The sequence below is a fragment of the Hemicordylus capensis genome, chromosome 1, assembly GCF_027244095.1.
Source record: "Hemicordylus capensis ecotype Gifberg chromosome 1, rHemCap1.1.pri, whole genome shotgun sequence".
Lineage (NCBI taxonomy): Eukaryota > Metazoa > Chordata > Lepidosauria > Squamata > Cordylidae > Hemicordylus > Hemicordylus capensis.
In genome coordinates this window covers 324,248,607-324,274,606 of record NC_069657.1, presented here as the reverse complement: position 1 = coordinate 324,274,606, position 26,000 = coordinate 324,248,607, and the positions used below count along the sequence as shown (strand labels likewise).

Below are 26,000 nucleotides of genomic sequence, written 5' to 3'. Positions count from 1 at the left end.
TATTTGGTACAGCAGCCATGACAATATGAAAGTTGCTAGTAGAAATCTAGGCTAAATAGTGTGTCTCAAGTCTTTTCATTACCTCTAGGCTACAAGTTAATGGCTGTCTAACTTCACTGCCCTGTATCTGTTTAAGCAATAAGGCAAATAGGAAAATACAAGGACACTGTACTGGTAGCACATTACATTTTATTATTTATATTGGTTTTTTAAGGCAAATGAAGCAAATAGCAGTCCCTTCTGCATCTAGCTCCAGATTAAACAAATCTTCTGCCCAATGGCAAACTGGGTGGGGTGGGCAGAGAAAAAGACAAGTGTGTAGTTGGGAAAATATAATTCCATTCAGCTATTGAAGACGTGCTACAGACTAATTTGAACTCCTGCTTACTTGGTGGGCAGGAGGCTGTAGTCTCATTTCTACCACTGCTGGAACATTAGCTGGCTGGCATCCAGAGCAACCTACCATAGTGCACCAGGAAGATATACCTGTATGATGGAGAGCTTTCCTAGTTGCATTTGGGCCAAGAGGGAGTGACTTATGACAATTTCCCTGAGGGTCATGTAGCTCTCAGGGACATATTTTTGGGTGTCACAGGGTACTTGTGGAGCTAGAGCAAATTGTCAGAATGTACTGCTTGGTGTGCAGGGAATCTTTCTGGTGTGCTGGCACATCTTCCTGCTGTGCTACCAGTAGGCTGCTCTGAATATCAGCCACAGTCTTTATAAACTTGATTTTCTAGAAATCTGGGATATACTCAGGAGTTTCATAAAGGGCTCTTCAGGTCATGTAGCCAACAATACATAGTTTAATAACAGTCAGTTGTGAACAGAGGAGAAGCTATTGCATGTCTTTTGGATATATTAAGGAAAATAAAGAATAATCAGGATTATTTCAGGAAACAAATAAATAAATTCTGAGCTCGTTCCTGAACAGTATATTCACTACTTACAGGTGGTACAGATAAGAATTCACATATTTAAAGGGCTGAACACTGGGACTCTGCCTCTGATAACTATACTGGAGGCAGAGGCCCAGTGTTCAACCCTTTAAATATGTGAATTCTTATTTGTATCACCTGTATGAACTGAATATACTGTTCAGGTAAGAGCTCAGAAATTTTGATTATTTTTTTTTTTAAACTTTCCAGTGATTTAACCTTGAATCATTGGAGTAGAAGCAGTCTCTGGCTTAGAAAAATAGTGAGTTCAGTATATCCTAGTCCTTAGATTTGCATTGTAAAAACTCAACATACAGAAAATAGATTTCCGCCCATTAAATTGTGATAAACTAGCTTGATAATAGGGTTCCGCCCCTCAAAGGTCTCTGATTGTAGAACAGCATGTGGCCCACTATTGCCCTGTCAATCAGAGGCCATATATATATATATCCTTTGGGTCACTGCTGACAGCTGACATACTCGCCTTGAAAATTGGATCCAGGTACATAGTACACGACACTATGTACTTTAGAGAAGGACCTGTAGGATCGTAAGATATGAAAATCAGCCTGCACATATGTGCATGGCTCACCATTTGGATTTCTCTAGCCTGCAATCACCAAGACCTGCTAGCACCTGGAAAATCTCTAGTTATCATGATAGTAAGCTTTAAAATGTGTAGCTAGTCTGAAGTGAAAACTCATAGCTGCTTCACATATGATATTGAATAGTTATATTGTTATATGCTGGGATCAAAGAGCTGCTTACACGTATCCAAGGTGCTTGTGTTAACCCTATTAAGGGTGGGGGAGGGTGCTCTTATCTCTCCTGCTGCGTTTTCCCCCATCAGCTCTGCATGTTAGAAGGGTCTGGCTGGGCGGCAGCGTACCTCCTTGCTGCCCCGTTGCCTCTTTGGACCAGATGTACCCAAGGCGTGTGCGCTCATTGGGCACACGCATGTGCACGCTGCTCTCGCTCGACGTGCGACACATGCCCGACGTGTGCATGAGCACTGGGTACCTGCAGGCACTTCCGGTCCAATGAGGCTGGAACTATACCTACTAGTAAAGTATAATATGAAACACAATATAAAAGGAAAAATAGTAAAAACTATACTTACTAGGGATGTGCATGGAACTGGTGGGGGGCAGTTTGAAGGCAGGGGGAATACCTGTGGGGGTGGGGGCAGGGGTGGGGGAAGGCGCCCCGTTGCTTCGTTGGCCCGACGCGTGCGCCCTCATTGGCCCGACGCGTGCGCCCTCATTGGCCCGACGCGTGCACAAGCACTGGGTCCTTCCAGTCACTTCCAGTCCAATGGGGCAGCAGGAAGGTACGCTGCCATCCCACCGGACCCTTCTAATGTGCAGCACCGCTGAGGGAAATGCAGCGAGAGGGGTAAGATCACCCTCCCTTACCCTTAAAGGTATTCCTCCACCTTTGAACCTCTCCCCACTGGTTCCATACACATCCCTACTAAGTATATTTTTTACTATTTTTCCTTTTATATTGTGTTTCATATTATACTATACTAGTAGGTGAGGCCCATTGACCATGCAAAGTCATTTTGTGTAGATTACACTGCAAGGAACATTCAAGAAGTGAAATCCAGGAGGTCCTCTAACATCACGAGCGTAATGTTGGTGGAAACCGTGATATTAGAATGCTTGACCTAATCCAAAAAACAGGATTAGTTTCCTTAGCTAAACAATTTACTCTAATGGTGAGAGTGAATGGAGCAGCCTGTGAGGGGAGAGTGGATATTTAAACTTTAAACCTCCCTGGGAATCAGCTGAGAAGCATGGGGAGTTGTAAATAGCCACTGTCGCCACTTCTCAGCTGATGCACAAGGAGGTTTAAAGAAGCAGCGCAAAAGGTGGGCGTGGATGGAGCAGCCTACACGTCTTGCACCACTTCTTTAAATCGACTAATGCACCACTTGAGAAGTGAGGAGAGTGGCTATTTAAACTCCATACCAGTGGAGGTGGTGTTGGTGGGTGGTAGAAAACTGTGAATAACTGAAACTATCTCCTGCAATGACTAAATATGTATACAGGGAAGTGACTTGCAAATGGGTGAAACCGCTATTCACGGGCTACCTATACTGTTGTAGAATTTTTATTACTGTGCTTGCAAAAGGGAAGTAAAAGAACAGTATGAAATTTGCAGAATTTCAGCTTCAAACATATATGTTAATTCAATAATGGCCATGTATGGTAAATTTGAATCATCATAATAAATTTGAATCTGAGAAGGATCTTCTGCTTCTCTTGTGCATGACCTGATCTTATTGAGTGTTAAAATCTTGTTGAATACAATAACAGTTGAAATCTGCTGATTATATTCAGAATGTCTTCAAAAACCTAATTCAGCTTATTTTAAGTGGGAGGATTGTTCATGCAAAATCTGGTATCTGTGGGTAATCAGGAAGTATGAAATTCAGAACTTATTCAAAAAAGGTACATTTTTTTTTAAAAAAATTGTCACCATGCATATTCTGGTATAAAAAGTAGTGCATTCAGTTAATTTCAGTGGCAAGATTGTGTATGCAAAATTTGTTATCTGTAGGTCATTGGGAAGTATGACTTTGTTTCTCACAAACAAATTCTTTAAAATATATAATAGATTTTAACTTTTATAGGATGCCTTTGTAGATTCGCAAGTATGCAGCAACAATCTTTTAGCCACTAATATGCTACTATAGGGGTTATTGTTTTTCTTAACAGGTTCCTCATCAAAAATTATATGGCTATGTGATGAAAACAAAGAAGCAAGTGGAGTATTAAAGGGGAAAGGCATTAGTTCCAGTTGGGCATCAGTTCCAGTTAAAGGAATGAATAATTTAGGGAATACATGCTTCTTTAATGCTGTCATGCAGGTAAGCTTAAAAAATGTTCCCTATCCCCAAATGTAACTATGACAAAACAAAGAAATCAGGCTCAGATGGTTGCACTCATTCTTGTCCCAGGTGCAACCACAAACAGACTAGAGAATAAAAAATGGACAGGGTACTTCATACTTCTCTCCCTGTTCTTTGTGTCATCTGCCTCTGTGCCACTGGCTGTACAGAAGAGCTCCATCCTGCTTTCTGAGCTTTTGCCTTCCAAACATTTTATAGCATTGAAGCATATTTCAAGACCTTATATCTAAAGCTTATTGAGGCGGGTATCTTGAAGACTGGATTTCTGAGTAGTTGATCCAAAGTTTTAGAAGGAAGCAGTTTGAGCTAGAATAAAGAGGAAATTCTTGCGTATTTTAAATATAGGAACTGGGTGCCATGCTGCAGACCTCATAATAGGGGTGTGTACAAACCGCAGTTCAAGGACTAGTTCAGTGCGGGGGAGCAAGAGCTTTAAGAAAGAGGAGAGCAGGTCCTTATCTGCTCTCTGCCACCCCACACAGCCTCCCTCTGGGGCGGCGCTCGGCCCAAGTACCTCCATGCGGTGCTAGCACGCACATGGCACCTGCGCATGTGCAGATGCCATGTGCGTGCTGGCCCTGCGTGGGGGTACTTGGGCCGAGCACCGCCCCAGTGGGAGGCTGCAAGGGGCAGTGGAGAGCAGATAAGTACCTGCTCTCCTCTTTCTTAAAGCTCCCTGCTCCCCTCCCCCTGGTGCTCAAACTGTGGTTTGTACACACCCCTACCTCATAACATCAGGGATTTCTGTAAAAGTCACTGTATTCTAACCATGCAGCATCAACATTTTGGATAATATACTTCCTAGATTGCAAATTTAGAGCAGGAATAAACAGCTGGTGCTTTTAGAAGTTTACTGGTGGCACGGTCCATGTGAATTTGCCTTATTCTATTTAGAATATTTCCATTTTTGTACAGTCGCAAATAGTTGTACAGTAGCAAATGAGAAATTAAAAGTATACAATGGGCAGCATTTAGACTAAGTTAGTCATTATTAAATCACATTAAAATAAATGGGACAGTCATGACTAACTTTTCTCAGTGGTGCTTTATCATGATTAACTCCAACGTACATAACAGTGACCACATGCTATGTTCAATCTTTATTTAGCATTTCAACAAAAACTACTGTTGCTCTTATGCAGAGAGTCTCATAGCTAACTAACACTGTGGACTGGTCCAGTTGACCTTTTCTTTAATGTGCAGCTGCTGCCTTGGTGGCATCACAAACTCCCTTTTGACACTTCCTTTAAGTTTTAAAAGTGCCAAGAGAAGTAGCTGCCCTTGTTAAATAGCTAAAACTCCAACTGAACTCAGTGGACTGGTTCCGACAATCAAATTAGCAATAGCAATAGCAATAGCACTTACATTTATATACCGCTCTATAGCCGGAGCTCTCTAAGCGGTTTACAGTGATTTAGCATATTGCCCCCAACATTCTGGGTACTCATTTTACCGACCTCGGAAGGATGGAAGGCTGAGTCAACCTTGAGCCCCTGGTCAGGATCGAACTTGTAACCTTCTGGTTACAGGGCGGCAGTTTTACCACTGCGCCACCAGGGGCTCAAATTAACCATTGTTTGGTCACAAACGTGACCTGAAACCTCACGAGCTCACATGCTCTCAGGGCCACATTATGACATGTTGAGGCCCTACGCTATGTCAAGATTAAAAGGCCCCATAGCCTTACAAAAATAATATTCTAACAAAAAGGATAATGAAAATAGATGCTAAAGCTTTTTAAAACTTGGCAAAGATGCAATGAAAACTGTTTTTGAAGGATTATTAGTTGATCTTGTAACAAGTGTATTCATATTAGAAATACTTTTTAATGAAAATACAGAACTTGAAATTTAGGGGGTTTTATTTTATTTTATTCAGAGGCTCCTTGTAATGTGAGGCCCTAAGCTCTAACTTGCTTAGCTTGTGCCTAAATCCGGCACTGCCTCCTCTTCTTATCTCATCAACTCTCACACCTGGAGAATCCCAGTTAGTTCAAACCACAGCACCACAGCTTTCCTGAATCCAGGAGTGTGTGTTAACTCTGATTTACATGCCGGAACTTGAACCTGAGATTTAATCCCAGTTTCAAGTCCTAGTTAAACCATAGTTAAAACTACAGCTCCTGCATTTAGATGATCCATGGCACCAGAAGTGAAAGATCACAACTCTCTGTTGTGAGAGCTAAGGAGTAGGGGTGTGCATGAAACACATTTTGCGTTCCATTCCATTCCATTCAGAATGGAATGCAAAATGCATGGGACCTCCTGCTGGCAGTCAGATTTAAAATTTTTAATTAGCACTTTTAAAACTGAAGGAAGTTTCCAAAGTAGTGTTTGATATGGCATGCACAGTTGCACATTATAGAAAAAAGTTAGCAGCCTTTCTGGACATATACTTAGCTTTTGGCACTCCTAAAGGAACACCTACCTTTTGGCATTCCTAAAGGAATACTCTAGCCACCTAATGGCACAGCAGGGAAATGGCTTGACTAGCAAGCCAGAGGTTGCTGGTTCGAATATCCACTAGTATGGAAACACCTGTATCGGGCAGCAGCAATATAGGAAGCTCCTGAAAGGCATCATCTCATACTGTGCGGGAGGTGGCAATAGTAAATCCCTCCTGTATTCTGTCAAAGACAACCACAGGGCTCTGTGGGCACCAGGAGTTGACACTGACTTGATGGCACACTTTAAAGGAACACTATGGATTGTGACCACAACTACTATCACTACAGAGGATAATGTTTTCTATAGTACAAATTCATTTTTAATAAGAATGAGTTGTTACAGTCCAGTTAGCAAATAAATATAAATAATATAATAGCCTTTTTCTTTTTCTTTTCCCTTTTCCCTTTAGAATTTAGCACAGACACACATGTTAAATGAACTAATATGTGAAATGAAAGAAAAGGGGACAAAACTAAAAATTGGTCAGTCTCTAGAGTCTCAACTGGTAAGCATTTAGCAAGACTTTCATCTTTTGTGTGAAATATATCGCCAAAGAAAGCATCTTTGAGAAGAGTCTTGACTGGAGACTAAAAAACATTAGTGACAAACCTACTCTTTCCCTAGTTAACCTTTCTTTTTCTCCAAAGTGCAATGAATCAGAACATAGTTCTGATTGTAGCTTAAAGGCTATGCACATGACTGGAGGCAGGGAGGGAGGATGGGCAGGGGGAAGGCTGCACCAAACTTGCCTTCACCCCAGACGATCCTTCAGTGGTGGTGGGAGGCACGGACCACGCTCCCACATGATCCACGTTGATGCACACAGCCAGGGGTGTAGCCACAATTGGACAGCTGGGTTAAAAGAACCCAGGCTACCGCCCCTCAGAGGCCCCGCCTCGTGGCCCCAACACTCCCCCCGTGTCTGACGTCAGATGCGGCCCCACTTGGTTTAGCTCCCGAGTGGGGATGCGCTTCCCCGTTCAGGAGTTAAATGGCTGGTGCTGCATTTGCAGCGCAGCCAGTAGCGGCTCTTCCCTGCCTTAAAGGCAGTGAGAGCTGTTTCTGGCTGTGCTTCGAATGCAGTGCTGGCCCCGATCTAGCTCCTGAACGGTGCCATGCAGCCCCGTTCAGGAGCCAGACCACGCCCCCTGTGTCTGAAGTCAGATGCGAGGGCGTGGCTAACCCCCATGTCTGATGTCAGACGTAGGGGGTGGGGTGAGTGGGGCCACTGCCGTGGCCGGGCATGGGCCACCCGTGGTCTGGCTCTGCTAGTGCACACAGCGCAGATCTCTGGAGCCTGGAATGATGTGTCCCGGCCTCCACATATCCCACAGTGCACCGTGTGACAAGTGCAGTGCATTGGGGGATATCCCCATGTGATGGGTGCTCTAGGTGCCTATCTCTGACTTTAGAACCAGGGCTAGGGGGAAGCTCGTGCCCTTAATCTCAGTAAAAGACGGGTAAAAAGCTGGGTTAGGTGGGCGGGCAAAGTTGAGTGAGTGGGTGATCTGGATCCCGACACTGCACATGAGCAGCCTAGCCTGGGTTACGTTAACAGCCTTATGGGTTAACAGCCTTATAGTGTTCTACAAAATCATTGGTCAAAGAGTGTGGCTGCTACACGACACGTTGCTCAACTAAAACAGAAGCATGACTTAAGTCCTATTAAAGGACTTAAAAGCACAATTACGGTTGCTCTCTCAAATCCAATTTCAAGCCATGTTATGTAATATATAGTTGGTTAAGATTTGCCCTGTAAAGTTATTTGGTTTATAAGGACACCTGGCTTTAGGAGAAAGTAGACTTTTCCACTTGGTGAATAGAAGTTTTTACATTTCTCTATCTGTCCTGTGTGCAGATGATGATCCTGGATTGGTCTGTTGAATATAAAATTAAAAGCCATACTTTACTGCTGCTTTTAAAATGAAATTTGTATTGATTTTATTTATTCGTTATATTTCTCCTTTATGCTGTTATATTGCAAAGCATGATAAATCTTCAGTTTACCTTTTCAAGACTACTTCCAAGTAGTATGTTGCTTGAGCACAGCTTATCTGTGGTTTAAGATAGAAATGTGCACATTGCTTTTCTTTGTGTCTGAAATTCATAAAAGCTCTGACAAGTTTGAATCGTTAGGTATATCCCCGCTAACTTGGTTCCCCTGCTCACCCTGCGCAACTTTGCATAGAAATTGCATCATGTAATTTAATGTGTGAATTGAGAACAAGAATTGTACATTGCTTCTGAAATCTGTTTCTAATATTTGTTTTGATCTCAAAGGATCCTTTGGTAGTGAATCTCTCAAGCCCCGGATCACTGACTTCAGCTATGTTCCTGTTCCTTCACAGCATGAAAGAAACTGTAAAAGGCCCTCTTTCCCCAAAAATTCTTTTCAGCCAGCTCTGCCAAAAGTAAGAATTGCATCTTGTCAGTTGCATGTTCTACATGGACAATGGGGTCTATACACTAAATATGCTCTGTTTCATATAATGTAATTCATTCCAGTGAAGCTATCTTTAGATCAGTAGAAATGTAGTGCAGCATATTGTTTAAAACAAAATTGCAAGAGTTAAGTATTCCAAAATGAGTTTTTAGGTTATTAATGAAAAAGAAAGAAATCGATGATTTCTCTAGCAACTGTTTAGCGTCTGGTACTAATTCATCCACTGTTAATTTTGTTAGTGTTGCAGCTGTCAGACTTTTTGCTAAGACAGATTGTGTGCATAGCTACAGGGCCCTTCTGTTTGTTTTCCACTATTCTGAATATTAGGGATGCAGACTTTTGACTTATCTAGAGACTTAGTGGCTCACATAACATTTATATACTAAGAGGACATAAATAATTCCTCTATTTGTTATGGCTGAGCAATTTTATCAGTGGAAGAAATTGTGAAACCAGGTATTATGGCAACAGTTCTTGTAATTGAGTAGATTTTTCAAATAATTAGGAATGTGAATTTTCTCTTCTGTTTGGTATGCTCACAAGAAGGTGGTTAGTTTTTATTCTGGTGCATTAGTAGTGCTGGGTGAGACGTTCAGAAGTAGACAGTAATGTGATTATATTGATAACTGTAATGTAGCTTTCTCTTTGAATTTGGTTCTTAGAAAGGATTGTAGTTTCTAAGAGAAGAATAGGCAATTTATGTAGGAAACAAGACAATGTTTTCTGGCCTTGGTTCCTTTTTCTTGATAATCACAGAGGACTCATAAGGATAAAAAATGTCATCTTTTTACAGGATGTGCAGAACATTTCAATGATGAAATGTTTCATCTCAAAAAGGCCTTTTTTTGAGTGTTTCCAGCTTGAAACAAAATGCCCTCCAAATAAAGGGCCTGTTTCGAGCTTGGAATGAAACAACCGTTTCGATCAAAATGTTTCGAGTGCCATTTTGGAGGCCTGTTTTTCCCTTACTTATTGGGATCCTTTGGGGGTTTGGGGAAAAGGTTAAAAATTTGTTTAAACTTGCTCATTTCTTTTGTTGTTTGGATGGTAGGTAGCGTCCATCATGCCCTACTGCACAACTCACTTTGGTGTCCCATAGGGAACAATTGTGTGTTTCAAGTTTCCCCATTGTTCCCTGTGGCTGAAACACTCAAATCATTTCAAATTGTTTCATCAAAACAGCCAGATCAACCGCTGTTTCAACAAAATGTTTTTTCTGTTCTGCGTTTCGTTTCAAGCTTGAAACAAAAAGTAAAATCTGTTCTGTGCACATCCCAAACCTTTTTGTTCTAGGTATTACATCTTAAACACTTTCTAGTATGTGCTAAGTTCCACTGAACACAGTCTAGTTACTTCTCAGTAAACATTAATAGGATTGCACTGTTAATTAATTGTGGCTAAATGTTCATAAGATTGCTTCTGTGCTACTGCTGAACAAATGAATAGGGGAAGTTAATGAGAACCCCCCCACCCCCCAACTGATTTCACTAAATATAAATTAGGAACAGGAATCAGTATAATTTCTTCTCTACAATCTGTTTTTAACTACAATTTTGGGTTCTTCTACAAGTATACAACTATTTTAGATGTTAAGATTATTCATCATTTTTGGAGGAAACACCCGTCCCTACACATTAAATGTTTTGCAATCCAACAATATTACCAAAGATTTAAAGGAACGAAAAAACTTTCTTTTGCCACCTGTAAATGATATTTCATTATCATTGTTTAAGACATTAGCCATTTTTTCCTGGTAAACTTTAATTATTATTGGGGGTCAGACAGCAGATTGTGCAATTCATTTCTCATATGGTACCAGTTCAGAAGCAATTACTAACAACCTTCTATAAATAGGTCGTGGAAAGGTACAGACTGGCCCAACTAGAAGAAAGGCAAGAAAGGGAAAGGATTTGAAATACTGGGAAATATAAGCTTGAAAATTGCAGTATGAAATCCTCCATGTGTTAAACTCCTTCTCCTATAATTGAATTGATTTTGCTGAAGTTCCTCAATATCTTTTCTTATATAAATTCCTTGCAGACTTGGGGAGGAACTGTATTTCTGTGGGAGAGCATATGCTTTACTTATGGAAATGCTGGCATCTTTGGTAAAATGATCTCAAGTAGCAGGGCTAGGAAAACCTTCCCTGAGACCTTAGAGAGCTGCTACCAGTCACGGAGGTGCTCTTACCCCTGGACTTCGGGGCCGAAGTCCAGGGCCTCCACAGCACCTCCCCCCCCCCCAAATCCTCTTTAGTCTATCCTAGGTGAGGTGGTCACCTGACAGAGCATGATGATGCTTAATTTGCAGGGGAGGAGGGCCTCCAAAGGCCTTTAGGTCCAGGCTCCAAAATTACCTAGGTGCACCTCTGGCCAGTCATACTAGAGTGGATGGACAGTGGTCTGATTCAGTATAAGGCAGCTTCAGATATATAGCTCCATAATCTACAGTGAAGCCTGATTTCTACATAATGTTTTACAGAAGGATTGTTGGGGAGAGGAAGAGGGATTGGTTCTGGAAAATGCATGCCTTAATGTATATTTAGTTAGAACCCCTCATCCCAGCTCCATTATCATAGGATGCTGGAACAGCCCCTGTTCTTGAGCAGTTGGGGCTGCAGCTGCACACATTCTCAGGTGATGTGGAGCTATGGTTAGGCACAGCAGGCTTGGCTGGTTTACAATTTGGACTGTGTGCCACTGAATCCTGATTACTGGAGACAAAATCCAATAGATCCTTTCCCTCCATTTCCCTGACAGTGAAGCAGGGAAATAGATCAGAATCCAGAAATGCATAGCATAATTTTGTGTGTGTGTGTGTGTGTGTGTGTGTGTGTGTATCAATCAGATGATATATAAAAATGATAAATAAATAAAAATAAGTAGTTTAATATATTATTTTTTGTTATTTAATTGGTTGGAACCAATTTTTTAATTGGTGAAGGCAAATTTTAATTGGCAAATCTGAGTTAAGCACACACTGTTTTATTAGGCTTGTGGGGGAGTTGTTGTGTTGGTAGAATAGGAAGTTAAAGCATGAAAATTTCTTTCCTTCTGAGTGGTAACTTGTTTAATTGTAATTTTACCTCTCATTTTCTTCACTATTAAAAACATTGAGATTTTGGTAACATGCCAATGTAATTAATTTTAATCAATTAACAGTGCTAAAATGCATGCTTTGGCTGAACAACTGAAAACTACGTCTCCATTTTTATTTACTTGTATTTGATTTTTGTAGAGCATGACTTTGGAAATGTAGTGATTTGTTAGATCATGAGAGTTTAGGAAAATTATACAACAAACTGAGGTTACCTAACATGTGGGTTAAAACGAATACTTTTTTTTTAAAAGGTCAGACTATTAATTACATGCTTAGGTGGTGTTCAAAGCATTTTGCACCAAGTTGAGCATTGAGATGATAGACTTGAGTAGCTGTGACATAGCTGTCAGAGTTGTCCTTCACTACTTATGGCCATTAACAGGAATTCAACCTGTTCTGTCATTTATACTGCTGACACTGTACAACAGGTTGTAGCGCATTGGCACTGGCTTCCATATGTCAGCACATCTGTGAGCGGTCAGTTCAACCAACCATCTTAGTCCTCTACTTTCGCCAAGGATCTTGCTTGAAGCATATTTTCAAGGAGACAAGAATGCACATCTTTTAGTTGTCAAATCTGAACATATCAATGTGGATTAGTGCTTCTAACTCTCCTCCTTCTCCGTCCCCCCCACCATTGCCAGCTATTTCCTGTAACGTTCTTTACATTTCTAAGAGCAATTTTATATGCTAAAAGACATTGTTGATATATATTGCTCATTAGCAACTGGTTAACCATGACACTCCTTACTGTTCAACTCTATACGTAGTCTCTCTTTTGAACAGCTGTACTTTTGCTACTTTGCATTTTAAAATCACATATGACAATTGTGTATGGTTCATAAAAATATTTAGATAAGTTGTAAGAAAAACCAATATCAAGATATCTTTCAACTTGTTGCATGGCAAACTCTCAAGGCAGATTAAAATCTGTATGAATTGAAGTGGTACAATCCTTTCACAGGTCCATATTATCTCAAAATTTACTGAATGAATTGTATGAAAATGCCCTGTCTAAATCACAACCTGTTTGGAAAACTTACACATTGTGAAAAAAGCTGGCTAGAAGACTTGTCTTTTGATACCAAAGCTCTAACATGGATGGCAAAATTGATTGGGGGTAGGGGGTGGGGACTGTTTTCATTCATGTGATTTCCTTATGAAATTTTAGCTGTTATAGTTTGTGGGAAATCTCTACTATGTGAGCACCTGCATGTTTCAATTGTCGGACAGCCTGTGACAGGCTGATACAATGAATTATCTTTCTTAAATGGAAGCTAGAATCATCATATTATATAAAAGACTATTCTGATCACACTCAAACAATCCCATCATGTTTGGGCATGAACACTCTGAAAAAATTGAACTTAGGTGGGGGTGTGATGTGGCTCTGAGAGCTTACGGAGTTCTGCTGCCTTCCCCTCCATTCTGACCATGCTGGGCTTGGAGTGCAGGTTGGCTGGTGACAATATCTGTGCTTTGAATCCCAGCATCTGGGGTGTGTCTAGTGAGGTCAATCCCCAGTGCCTTTCTCAGCCATGTGAGAAAGAATGCCTAACTAACAATGTTGTCATCTCTGGTACCATAGGCAATAACTTCTGCATAACGTAAAAAGCCCCTGAAAACAATCTACTGGGAGTTATTCACACATGGCTTCATGCTTCGGGGTAAATGTTGAGCGAAGCCACTTAGAAGTACTCTCGTGGCATTGAGGAAGCAGACCCTCCCCTCTGCTCTTGGGGTTGCTTTTGATGCAAGTTCACAAGTTTTCCTGCGTGTTTTCCTTCTAGCCAATGGTGGGAGGGGGGAGAGGGAGAGAGAACTGAAGAGTTACATTGGTATCTGTAAAGAGAGTATCCTTCTTATCATGCCAATTATTCTACATCAGTGCCTCCGTTTTCAGAAAAACTAGCTTTAAAACCAGCATTTAAAAAACCCAGAAATACCTCGAGATAAGCTAGAATTCGCAAGACAAAGCCCAACTTGTGTGTGGAGTGGGTCCAAGAATCCCGAAGGCACATTGGGGTGGCTGGTGTGTGAATGTATACACTCTCCTCTGAAGTAGATTCAGGGTAGAAGCCCTGTGTTTTAGGCCTTCAGGTGAGATTGGATAGAGGGGCTTGTTTGGTGGTTTCTAGAGAAGTGACTTTCAAAGAATCCTAGGCAAAATGAGAGGGCATTTGTTCTATAGCAGCTGACCAATTTTGTTCTCTAGGAAGATCAGGAATGTCACTTATTGCTGTGTCGTGCCCCGTTAACAGCCCCTTCACACATATATTTTGCTGTTGCATTCGCTATGTTGTATAAATCTGGGCTTGTTTGTTTTGGGAGTTGGTAGCTCCCCCCCCCCCCGCACCCATCAGTCTGGATTGAAAAGACGTTGTCTGGGCAAATGACAAATGATGTTATGTATGCAGGACATGTTGCTGACAGGCACTGAAATCTCCTATCTTGCTGTGACAGTTCAGAACATCCTTCCTTGGGCTACAAATGAAAATTGGACCCCCTTCCTTTAATTTTCTTAAGAGATGGAACTGAGCAAAACAGGAAGTATTTTGTTTTCCTTAGTATTCAGGTTTTATTATATTTCTATGTGAGCTCTGTTCTGTCAGTTATATTCTGCACAGTATTTTGAGAAGAGTGGCCCACAGTTATGTATTTGCCTCACTCCTCAAAGTTATGACTTTGACATTTGCTGGTATCTACAAGCAACTTTCTTTTTCAGCTTCAGATGTAATTGTGGTCCAGGCTTGCATGAACAGCTTAGATAAATGTGTGGTATTCTGCAGTTCAAATTATTGTTTCTTGACAGTTACCAGGAGTGTTAAGGCGAGGAGTAACAATATTAATTCTTATCATATTAAGCCCTGAACAGTATATTGGTCATAAAATCCAAACCATCTTTCTAATCCTCCTGATATTTGGCATGGAGCAAGTGCCACCTTACATAACAAGTGCCACCTGCTAATTTCATGCTGATCCATTGAGAAATGACTGAGATAGAGCAGTTTGAAAACTGATTGCAAAGAAGCTGATTTTCAAATGTTGGTGATCTGTTTTCGACTAATTTAGCCCCCCCCCCCTTGCCCTTTTAAAAAATGTTCAGATATTCAGGTCAACAATAGAATATGTTCATTGTTTTTTTTCCAGGGGGACGGGTAGAACCCTTTCAACGTTTCTCAAGTTATTAAGCTTTGGTTATAAGTTTTGGTTTTAAGTTATTAAGTTATTTCCTACTATAACAACCTAATCCACTAAAAGCATACATTGCACCACATGGAAGAAACAGGATCTATTTATTTATTTGTTACATTTATATCCTCCAAGGAATCCAGAATGGTGTACATGGTTATGTTTATTCCCACAACAACCCTGTGAGGTAGGTTAGGCTGAGAGATGTGACTGGCCCAGAGTCACCCAGTGAGTTTCTTGGCTGAGCAGGGATTTGAACTCGGCTCTCCCTGGTCCTAGTCCAACATTCTAACCACTACACCAGATTCTGTGATAGAATGCTTGCCTGGAAAAATCATGGCATCTGTCTCCTCAGCAGAATGTGGAACTCTAGACAATTTATTTATGATAAAATCCATACTATCTGTTTAATTTGCCTGGAATTTAACACGGAGTAATTAGTTTGACAAGAGTCGGCACCTGCCCAAATTTGGTGCAGATTTGTTGAGAAATGATGGAGAAAACTCGCTATAAAGAAGCTGTGGGGTGGGGGGAATCATTTATGTTATCGTTTTTGTGCAATGATAATACATCGTATTTTATGTTTGTCCTATAGGTACAAGAGTGCCTGTATAATTATGTGAGGAGTAACCCCCTCATCAATGTTCTGCCATGTTTAACCCTGGACATTATATTGGTTATACCATACAAAAGATTTGTCTAATCTGTCTGAAAGTTGTCATAGTGCAACTAAGTTTGAAGCACCACCACCTGTCCATATTTGGTACAGACCTGTTGAGATCCGGCAATTTGAAAACTTACTTCAAAGAAGCTGATGTCTACAGGTTTATACCCCAGTCCTAAACAGGGTTAATAGAAGTGAATCCAACTAAGTTCAAAGGGTCCTTGGTAAGATTGCATTTAATTTGCAGTTGTATAGCTCTCACCCTGACTGGAAGGCATATACTTTCTAGACAAAAGGAAGAGGAATGTCACTTTATATATGAGTTCAGCAACAAGCATCTTGCCTGTGAGCTGAAGAGCAAACTTTACACTTTGAAAAGAAATAATGCAATTTCGTTTTCAATTTCAATAATTCACCGCTGAAATTCAGAACAGTATACCTTATTTCCTATATCCCTCCCCCCCAATCATTTGCTTTCATCTTATGTAAGGTATAGTCTTCATATCTGCCCCTCAGTCTAAACACATGTCATTCAAAGGAACCTTAGTAATTTCAGTGGAACTTCTATTCAGCTGTACAAACAGATCTTAAGTATGTTTATGCACAATAAATTACTATTGATTTTCAGTGAAACGTCAAGTAGAACTTACTGCATCACTAACATGCAAGAGATCTGCATTCTCACAGCATCCAGCTGTGGCCCTCAAATAACCTACACTGGATTCTAGAGACCCTTTCAGCCCTGGCAAGTTGTTCAGCTTGACACCAATTGCTCACACATCAGCCAAAAGTGGTAGTAGCACTGGGAAAGTGGAGAGACAGAAGAGAACACTGAGCATTAAGGGTGGCAGCAGCTAGTTACCTGTTTCTAGCCTTCCCTTTTTGGGCAAGGTGATAAAGAGCGTGGTGGAGTCTCAGCTGCAGAGGGTCTGGGATGATACAGATTATCTAGAACCCTTTCAGTCAGACTTCTGTCCTGGGTATGGGACTGAAACTGCCTTGGTTACTGTAGTGGATGACCTATGCTGGGAGCTTGACAGGGGGAGAACATCTCCATTGGTTCTGCTGAACCTCTCAGTGGCATTCGATGCTATTGACCATGGTATCCTTCTTGATTGCCTCTAGAGTACAGGGATTAGAGACACTGCTTTGGAGTGGCTTTGGTCCTTTCTTGCGGGGAGGTTCCAAAAGGTGGTGCTGGGAGACTACTGTTTGGCTTCTTGGCTGTTTACCTGTGGGGTCCTGCAGAGTTTGGTTTTGTCCCCCATGCTGTTTAATCTCTATATGAAACCGCTGGGAGAAGTAATTGCCGATTACTAATGGGGGGACTTGGACTGAGTTGTCAGCAATATGCAGATGACACTGAGCTCTATCTCTCATCATCTTCATTCATTTATTTCTTTGTTTAATTCAGTTTATATACTGCCGTTCCTGAAGTGGCTCAGAGCAGTTTACATTAAAAGAAAAAACACAGAATAAACCAGTTAGAATCAAGCAACATTTAAACCAGTTTGTAGTGATCAGCCATCCCTCCCCATAAAGAGTTAACAGGGAGTGAACCCTTGTCTTGACTGACATGCTGGTGAACTCCAGGGCAGCCAATCAGTACACCAGGTGGGTGGGACCTAAAGAGTGATTGCAGGGAATTCTGGGAACAATAAGGGAAGTTCTTGGTTAGAGAAGTACATGTGGCCATGGAGGATGGCTGCAGGAAAATGACTCTGCGGATCTTTGAAAGATAGGAGGGCAGGAAGCTTGAATTCTCCTCTGGAGTTTGGTGATTTCAAGGAAAGGAAGCCTGGACTTTGGTTTCGGGAAGTTTAGTCTAGGGAAAAGTCTGTTTAGTCAGACTTTGCGTTATAATTTCTGGTTTTTTGGCGTGTGTGCTTTTGTATATCCCTGATACTGTTCTAATATTGATTATCTGCAATGTAATTAAAATAAGAAAGACTAGCCTATGCCCATTCTACTTAGGGTATTGCAAAAGACACTCTAAACATTTAAACGTGCCTAAGACAACCTATTTTTGTAACCTACTAAGTATTTTTGAGTGTATCTAAGAAAGCTAGAAGCCTCAGGCGGAAGCAGTCTGTAGTAATTGAATAAAACTGGGGTTTTTTTTTAAGTTCTTTTCTTTTTTACAAGATTCTCTGTGTTGATTTTTTTAAAAGTTGGGAAACATAGGGCTCAAGGGGATTTTCTCTGGTGCAATCATGTCCTCAGACATTCAGCAGCTATCAGTTTTCTCACCACTTGTAGACTTGCACGTGAAAGATTGTTATACTTCTCCAATAGCAAAATAAAAGAGTTTTCCCTGGGATTCCACCCTCTGTCGATAAGTGGGGTGGTGGTGGCAGCCTTTGAACCTGCTGGTGATTACATAATAGTTCTAGGAGAAGCCTAGCTAGGAAGCTCAGCAGGGATGATTTAGCATTTCTTTCCTTCACATGAGCTTGCTCTGAGACAAAGGTTTTAATCCGCTACACAGATTAAATCTTATTAAAATTAAGGTTAAAACTAGATGTCCTACATATCCATGTCTTGGTGTCCCTTTTTTGCCCATGGTTCTGACAGGATCCTTTTGCAAATACATATTTGATATACTGTAATTTACCTTATGTATAAGGCAAGTGATGCTGTTCTTCAACCTAAACGTTCTTCCCTAAGATATTTGCCTATTTCCCCTCACTACAGGGCTCCCCGGTTTAAGGGATTTCAACAGCAGGACAGTCAAGAAGTTCTCCACTACTTGCTGGATACAATGAGGATAGAAGAAACAAAGGTGAGTTAAGTGTATATTGTGTTTATTTTATTTTGCAAAGTGGAAGGTAGGTAGGTGTGGCAGCTACTTTAAAATAATCAGTGATAAAATACCAGAGGAGCAACAAAGTTTCCAAGGCAGAACACTGCAATAGTAAAAACTGTTTTGGAAAAATATATGGGAAGCCAACACCATTGTTTATATATAGCTTAAAGTCAATAAATATAGCTTAAAGCCAATAGGTTCCCAGGCAAAATACAAAGTGCTAGTTATAACTTACAAAGCCCTAAACGGCTTAGGCCCTGGGTATCTAAGAGAGCGTCTTCTTCATTATGAGCCCCACCACCCATTGAGGTCATCTGAGGAGGTCCATTTCTAGTTACTGCCAGCTCGTTTGGTGGCTACACAAAGACGGGCCTTCTTGGTTGCTGCCCCAAGATTGTGGAATGCGCTCCCTGCTGAGATACGATCCTCCCCATCTCTGGCAATTTTCAAAAAACACCTGAAAACTCATCTTTTCACCCAAGCTTTCTCAGCTTCCTAAATTTTGGGGGGTTTAATATCTGGTTTATTTTACAATTCAAAACCCGATTTTGGGATTTTAATCACTGTAATTGTTTTATTGTTGTTTTTCAAATACTTTTAAATTGTTATGTTGTATTTAATCTGTTTTAGCTCTTTACTGTTTTAGTGGTTTCTTTTAATTGTAAACCACCCTGAGCCATTTTAGAAGGGCGGTATACAAATCAAATAAATAATAATAAATATTGTTAAAATATATATATTCGAGTAACCCTGGGTGTTAATTTTTTCCAATGTAGTCTGTACTCTTTTATATTTAATATTAAGAAAATTATTAACCCTGGGTTTTTTTAATATGGTCCTTGCATTTTATTGTATGATAGCCTGACTGATCAAAGCATGTGTCACCGAGTGGTTCTTTGTGTGAAGATCTGTTCATTGTGGAGCCATCAGTGGTAGGATAACTCCACACATCAAAGGATTGCTACCACATGCTTGCTTAGAAAAGTGATTCTGCAACTCAGACCTTCTTGTCGGGGAGGAATGTAGCTCAGTGGTAGAACATGTGCTTTGCATGCAGAAGATTGAAAGTTCAATCCCTGGCATCTCCAAGAATAGCTGGGAAAATACCCACCTGAAACCCTTGAGAACCACTATCAGACAGTGTAGACAATACTGATCTAGCTGGACCAATGGTCTAACTCAGTATAAGGCAATTCCCTATGTTCAATGCATTCTTATGATTCATATCTGTTCAGGTGAGACAACTCTGACACTAAACGTACTGGCTGACATCCTGATTGACAAAGCGTGCGTGCTTCGAGGGACTGCAGGGACATGACAGGAGACCTTGTGCAACTCCTCCGTTCTCCCTGTGCACATGCTCTTGTGCCAGAGTCATTACAGTTCCAAGCACATTCTCCCATGCTTTGGAAAGGTGCTGCAGTAACATGTCGCTGATCCTCAGGCAATGGGAGAGTTGTGCGATGGCTCCCATCGTACCCCACAGTCCCTCAAAGCATGTATGTTTCGTTAGGATGTCGGCCATTCAGTCTAGATGCCATTTCACACTGCAGGCAATTCAGGTTTCCTACCATACACTTGCAAGGGAGCCATAGCCAATCTGGGCTCTTTAATGAATGCACCTGTACAATACATGTGTTTTGCATCTGTATTGCGTGTTCATCAGATGTGCATCTGGGGTGTGCATCTGTAAAATGTAATGTGTGAAGTAGCCCTATATTTGACCACTGTAACTCAATGACAAAACTTTGGAGTACAAAGTCTGTACTAATCTCTTCCCTTCTTAGGCACTGTGGTTGTGGGTATCTTACTCATTTAACCATTATAATTGTACTCATCACCACCAATAACCCTGACAATAACTCTGTATGTTTAGTCAGAGTTTTTATCCCATTGTTGTCATGTAGGGTGTTGCCTGACACCTTGGAGTGAGTTCATAGCTGAGCTGCAGTTTGAACTAAGGACTTCATGGCCCTTGTATTTCAGGCCCATTCTGCACCAGCTCTCTTGTAGGAGAGCTCTCTACTGTAGGAGTGGATGAAGGAGCATGAACTTGTGACAAAAGTGGCAATGACAAAAAGCAGCTCATCCTCCACTTGATTCCCAGTGAGAGAGGAAGCCTCCATTGCCTGTCTTGCCACATAGCCTCAGATTAATTGGGTGATAGCTGTAAAATAAGTAAAGTAAAGTTGTGCCGTCGAGTCAGAGTCTACTCCTGGTGACCACAGAAATTTTCTTTGGTAGAATACAGGAGGGGTTTACCATTGCCATCTCCCGCACAGTGTGAGATGATGCTTTTCAGTATCTTTCTATATCGCTGCTGCCTGATATAGGTGTTTACCAGCGGGGATTTGAACTGGCAACCTCTTGCTTGCTAGGCAAGTTACTTCCCTGCTGTGCCATTAGAAGGTGCCTGCAAAGCTGTGATCTCCTGACCATACCTCTTGCTGTGGGGTGACTGAGCACTAAACTGGATGTGACATGAGAGATCCATGAACCGAATCTGTTTCAGACATTTGGTGGCTAATAACCCATGCACTAAGTGCCAAGCTAAACCAGCTTTCTCATATAGTGCAGAAATGGAATAAGGATTATTCTTTTCTCTGTTTCTGTGTTAATGCAGAAGCATAGAAATGTGCCTTTAATTTACCATACAGGGCTATTGTTTGTATTTAATTATATTTATTTCTCATTCTTTTTCTTTTAAAATATTAGAGCAACTTAGAGAGACTGGAGGTCTCTCAGTAGTTTCCATCCAAGCCACAATCAGGCCAACGTCTGTTTAGCTTCAGCAATCCAGACTATTCAGTGGGCCACTCACTTGTTTTGTGTAATGTTTGTGGAATCTTTGAGAGCCAGCATGGTGTAGTGGTTAGAGTGTTGGACTAGGGAGACCCGTGTTCAAATCCCCATTCAACCATGAAACTCACTGGATGACTCTAGATCAGTCACTTATCTCTCAACCTAACCTACCTCACAAGGTTGTTGTGAGGATAAACATAACCATGTACACTGCTCTGGGCTCCTTGGAGAAGAGTGGGATATAAATGTGAAAATAGATAAATCTGTAGCCCAAAGCCTTGGATGTCATTGTCTGATGCAAATATAAGCTAGGCTTGGAGCAGAGCCATGTCTGATATCAACACTTCTCACATCATCAGTAAGGTTAAAAAAATCAGCGTGGAAGTTACCTGCTCCATCCTTGGGTCTTCTAAGACTTGTTGAACTGGTGAATGCCAAAATGAAATTGGACATACAGAGTCCTGTTCAGGAGTGTCATCACATGATATATTTCATTTTCATTCAAGGGTTCGTAGCAGATCATGATCTGGTTGCAAAGCACTTTAGTTTTGCATCTACATTGTTATGATGGTATAGTGTACAGAGTATCTTCTCCCCTTACAAATGTATAGATCAGCTTTTGTGTGCACATTTTAGATATGTTAAAGTTTTTACTTTGTAAACAAGTAATAGAACAAGAGGATTGGTTTGTTTTTTCAGTTCGGGATGTTCAAATTAATGTTGATTGAAATACTAGATAACTTTTGTGGAATTTAGTAGCAATAACTACAGGTAGTATTAGTTAATATTATTAAGGAATGAATAAACCAAAATCAGCATGATTATCCTTTGCTGAAAGTGTATTTTCTTATTGTCTCACTTTGCATGCTATCCTTATTAAACTGGAAAAAGAGAATCTGCTGAGTGGCCCTACCATGTTCCCTTCCCCTCCCCTGCTCCCATTTCTAGCTGTGGGGAAGCAAAAGCTGATCCCACCATTGACAACAATTAAGCACATGTTTGACCATGATAATGGTACACTACTGTGAACAGTGACTTTATCACCTCAGGCAACACAGCAAGGAACATTACTAGTAAAAGCTGTTGGGTTCCCCCCCCCCTTCCCCATTTTCGGGTCTATAGTCGGTGTGACAAACTGAGAATGTCAGTTGTGTGGATCTGGTCAATCTTGTGAGCAGTGACAGTTGTGCCAGTCTGAAACAAACATGAGCAACATTGTCTGTCATGGGAACTCCACAGCTGTTGATCGTGCTATTGTTGGGGAGTGTTGCTACCATGTGCTTTTTTTTTTTTTTTTAAATTGGAGAAAGCCTACAGCAATGTGTCTGCCACCAGAATCTTTTAAAAATTATTATAATACTACTCATGTTCATGCTGTTCTTAAGTGTATCTGCTTTGAGTGTAAAGTTTAGGCAACAGTCTTGCTATAATAGCAAGTAGCTACTTTCCACCTATAATCAGCTTTATGTCCAGCTGAATTATCTAATTTGCAAGCATTTTCTGAGTCAATTTAGTATATATTACTGCTTAATTGTACACTTTATATTGTGAAATATAGTTCTAAAGTGTCATCCATTTTTTGCTCATACTGATATCCCATTTATGAACATGGAATGCTTTCCTTTTTTGTAATCCTGGGTGCTTTTGAATTTGCATTCTTCTAAATTACTCTAATGTATGTAAGTGAACCTTTTACAAAAATGGAAACAATCGATGCCACAGTCAAAATGGCAGTGTCCGCTGTTTCCAGGATTGTGCACTGGAGATGCTTCACACCAGGGCTTGAAGTATTTGAACCCTGCTGCTAATTGATTAATGTCTGATGCCATTGTTAGCCGCACCCAAACCCTTCAAAGACTGTGTCTTCCTTTGACCTAAATAAATGGTTCAATGCACTAATCCCAACAAAAAGGGAGTCGCTTATGGCCTTAAACCCATTTATGGTATCCAACTTGCTGAATTATCTATTGATTAGTCCTGTTAGTATATTGTTGAATTTAAGATGAACAAAGAGGGGCTTGGGGCAGTGGGAGTTAATACACTAGACAGGTCACGTACTTCCAAAGTAGAAACTATCACTTAATCAGTGCACAGTAATTGTTTTTAATGTTTCCAAACAAATTTCAACAGCTTATTTAGATGTTCCTGCTGTATAAGTGGACTAGGTCCTCTTATAAACACTTCTGGGTCATGATAATGTTACATTCTCGTTGGCCTTCGGTCTTTAAGGCAGGGAAAAGAGAGTAACAGTGTGTGCAATGCACCAGTGAGCCAAATGCACCAGTGTACCTCTCTCTCCTGGTCTAAGAGACCTTCCTTATGGTTTCTGTTCTGTCAGCTATCAGTTTCAAGGGGGGGGGGGCTTGACCAGTAGGTGTGTGAGGAGACACAAGGAACTAGACCAGGAATGTCTTTTGTATTTTTACTTGGGAATCAATTTCAAAGAATTACAATAGAAAAAGTGTCCTGGCAAGCAGAGGCTTATTCTAAATATATGCAAGGCTATCTAATAGAGGTGGGGAGAGGGGAGAAGGGAAAAGGAAAAAGTCCATTACCAAGGAATAGGGAACCAGTGAATGGCCAGTTCACTGTTCATCCGAAGATCAAGAAGCTGGAGTCTGAAGAGAAGATGGCCTACACGAAGCTGGGGTGCGGGGATGCTGCAGCATTGGAGAGGGTGAAGACATATCTTCTGGACTTGCCTTCTGATTGTCTGGACCGGACTTTCAGATCTTATACTCTTCTCAGCCTTTGAAAATCTTGGCGGTGGGTGGTGGGGTCAGCCCTCACATCCATCAAGGACGTAATTATGCCAGCTCCAACGCCATCCCTCCAGATTCTGGTCTCAGAGAATGTTATTCCTTTCTCACCCTTTCACCTTGTCATAAAAACTGGTTCTTCATTATGGTGCTTATCTCCTGCTCCCCATGTCTTGGTATAGGATAGTCATATGAGTTGTTTTCACCTTCTCCCCTGCTGGGGTTTTCGGCCTTCCCCCTGCTAACCCTAACTCCTTCTAACTCAGCAAAGAGGCACCTTTTAAAAGTGGCGATTCTCTTTATTTAGCAGGGAGAGAGCAACTGGCCCTATCCATCCCCAGCACAGTATTCCTCCTGTGGCTGTTGCTGGTGTCTATCTTATGTTTCTTTTCCAATTGTGAGCCCTTTGGGGACAGGGAGCCATTTTGTTGGTTTGTTTATATCTATGTAAACTGCTTTGGGAACTCTTTGTTGAAAAGCGGTATATAAATATTCATTGTCGTATTCATGGATAAGCACTAATTGTTAAACAACGATTGCTTCCTTTCCTGCCCCTTTTGACCAGCAAGTCTTTTATTGGCCCTTCAAAGTGGGAATTTAGGAGGAAAAGGGGGTAAGGTTACAATTGAGCTAAATTTCTATATAGAGTACATATGCCAGATACCTGGGACATGATACCGTGGGGCTCCACTGATCTAATGTTCATACTGCAGTTACAATCTTCCGAGGCTGCTAATGAATCTTTCAACAAGTTCAGTGTCCAGTAGGGATGTGCACGGACTGAGGTTCATGCACTGGTTCAGTGCCTCGGGAGGGTGGGTGGAGAGCGGGATTTAAAAGGAGAGCAGATCCTTACCTGCTCTCCGCTGCTGCATGCGGAGGCATTTGTCCCATGAACCCGCATGCAGTGCCAGCACATATATGACATCCTGGTGCCACCTATGGGTTCTTGGGACAAGTGCCACTGCAGCAGAAAGCTGCATTTGGTGGCGGAGAGCAGGTAAGGATCTGCTCTCATGTTTAAAAAGATCCCACTCCCCGCAGAGCCAAACCGGTGCATGAACATCAGTTTGTGCACATTAGTAGTGCCCAGTATCCTTGGTATAACTTTCTCTCTCACCTTTGCTGAAACAAACCACGCTTAAGATGAACAGATGAAGGTTACAATCATGGAAATAATCAATCAAGAGCTGAAACACCAAGAATACCTATGAGGGCTGGGGATGCGCATAACAGTTATATCTTTTCTACCTTTTTGAAATTGTGACGTTGAAATATTTTATTAGCATATGTCTAATAAAATAGACATATAAACTCCTATAAACTGAGTTTATAAAGAACTGTTTCTATAACTTAGTTGCTTATTCTCTTTCCTAAATACAGCCATCTATTAAAACATTGATGATGTGTACTAATGCTTGGCCATATTGCTGCTGTTAAATCTCAGGCCACATGTGGGCTTTTCTATCGTTTTCTCCTTGATTGCTATATTGGAACATATTAAGACTAATGCAGTTTTAGCCACCAAGTAAAGGTTATATTAGGGCCTTGTTTTTTAAGTGCCTGGTGAACATAGATCTGTAGGTTCCACAGTCAACTCCATAGAAACAGCCCTGTTGGATCAGGCCCAAAGCCCATCTAGTCTAGCATCCTGTTTCACACAGTAGCCCACCAGATGCCTCTGCAAGCCTACAGGCAGGAGTTGAGGGCATGCCCTCTCTCCTGCTGTTACTCCCCTGCAACTGGTACTCAGAGACATCCTGCCTTTAAAAAAAAATTTATTTTACATTTTATATCCCACTCTTCCTCCAAGGAGCCCAGAGCCGTGTACTACATACTTAAGTTACTCCTCACAACAACCCTGTGAAGTAGGTTAGGCTGAGAGAGAAGTGACTGGCCCGGAGTCACCCAGCAAGTATCATGGCTGAATGGG

The 26,000-nt window shown here is 41.2% G+C and overlaps 1 protein-coding gene across 8 annotated transcripts in view; it reads left to right on the top strand.

Moving 5' to 3' along the window:
• Positions 1–26,000, top strand: part of USP45 (ubiquitin specific peptidase 45) — a 99,925-nt gene that overhangs the window by 36,844 nt on the left and 37,081 nt on the right. For 7 of the 8 annotated variants that reach the window (XM_053287696.1, XM_053287695.1, XM_053287694.1 and 4 more), the window contains exons 6-9: positions 3,662–3,813; positions 6,712–6,807; positions 8,583–8,713; positions 18,395–18,482. In XM_053287696.1, coding sequence (XP_053143671.1) covers positions 3,662–3,813; positions 6,712–6,807; positions 8,583–8,713; positions 18,395–18,482 — 467 coding nt within the window. The remainder of the gene's footprint in view (positions 1–3,661; positions 3,814–6,711; positions 6,808–8,582; positions 8,714–18,394; positions 18,483–26,000) is intronic. The other variant, XM_053287699.1, reaches the window with a different exon arrangement.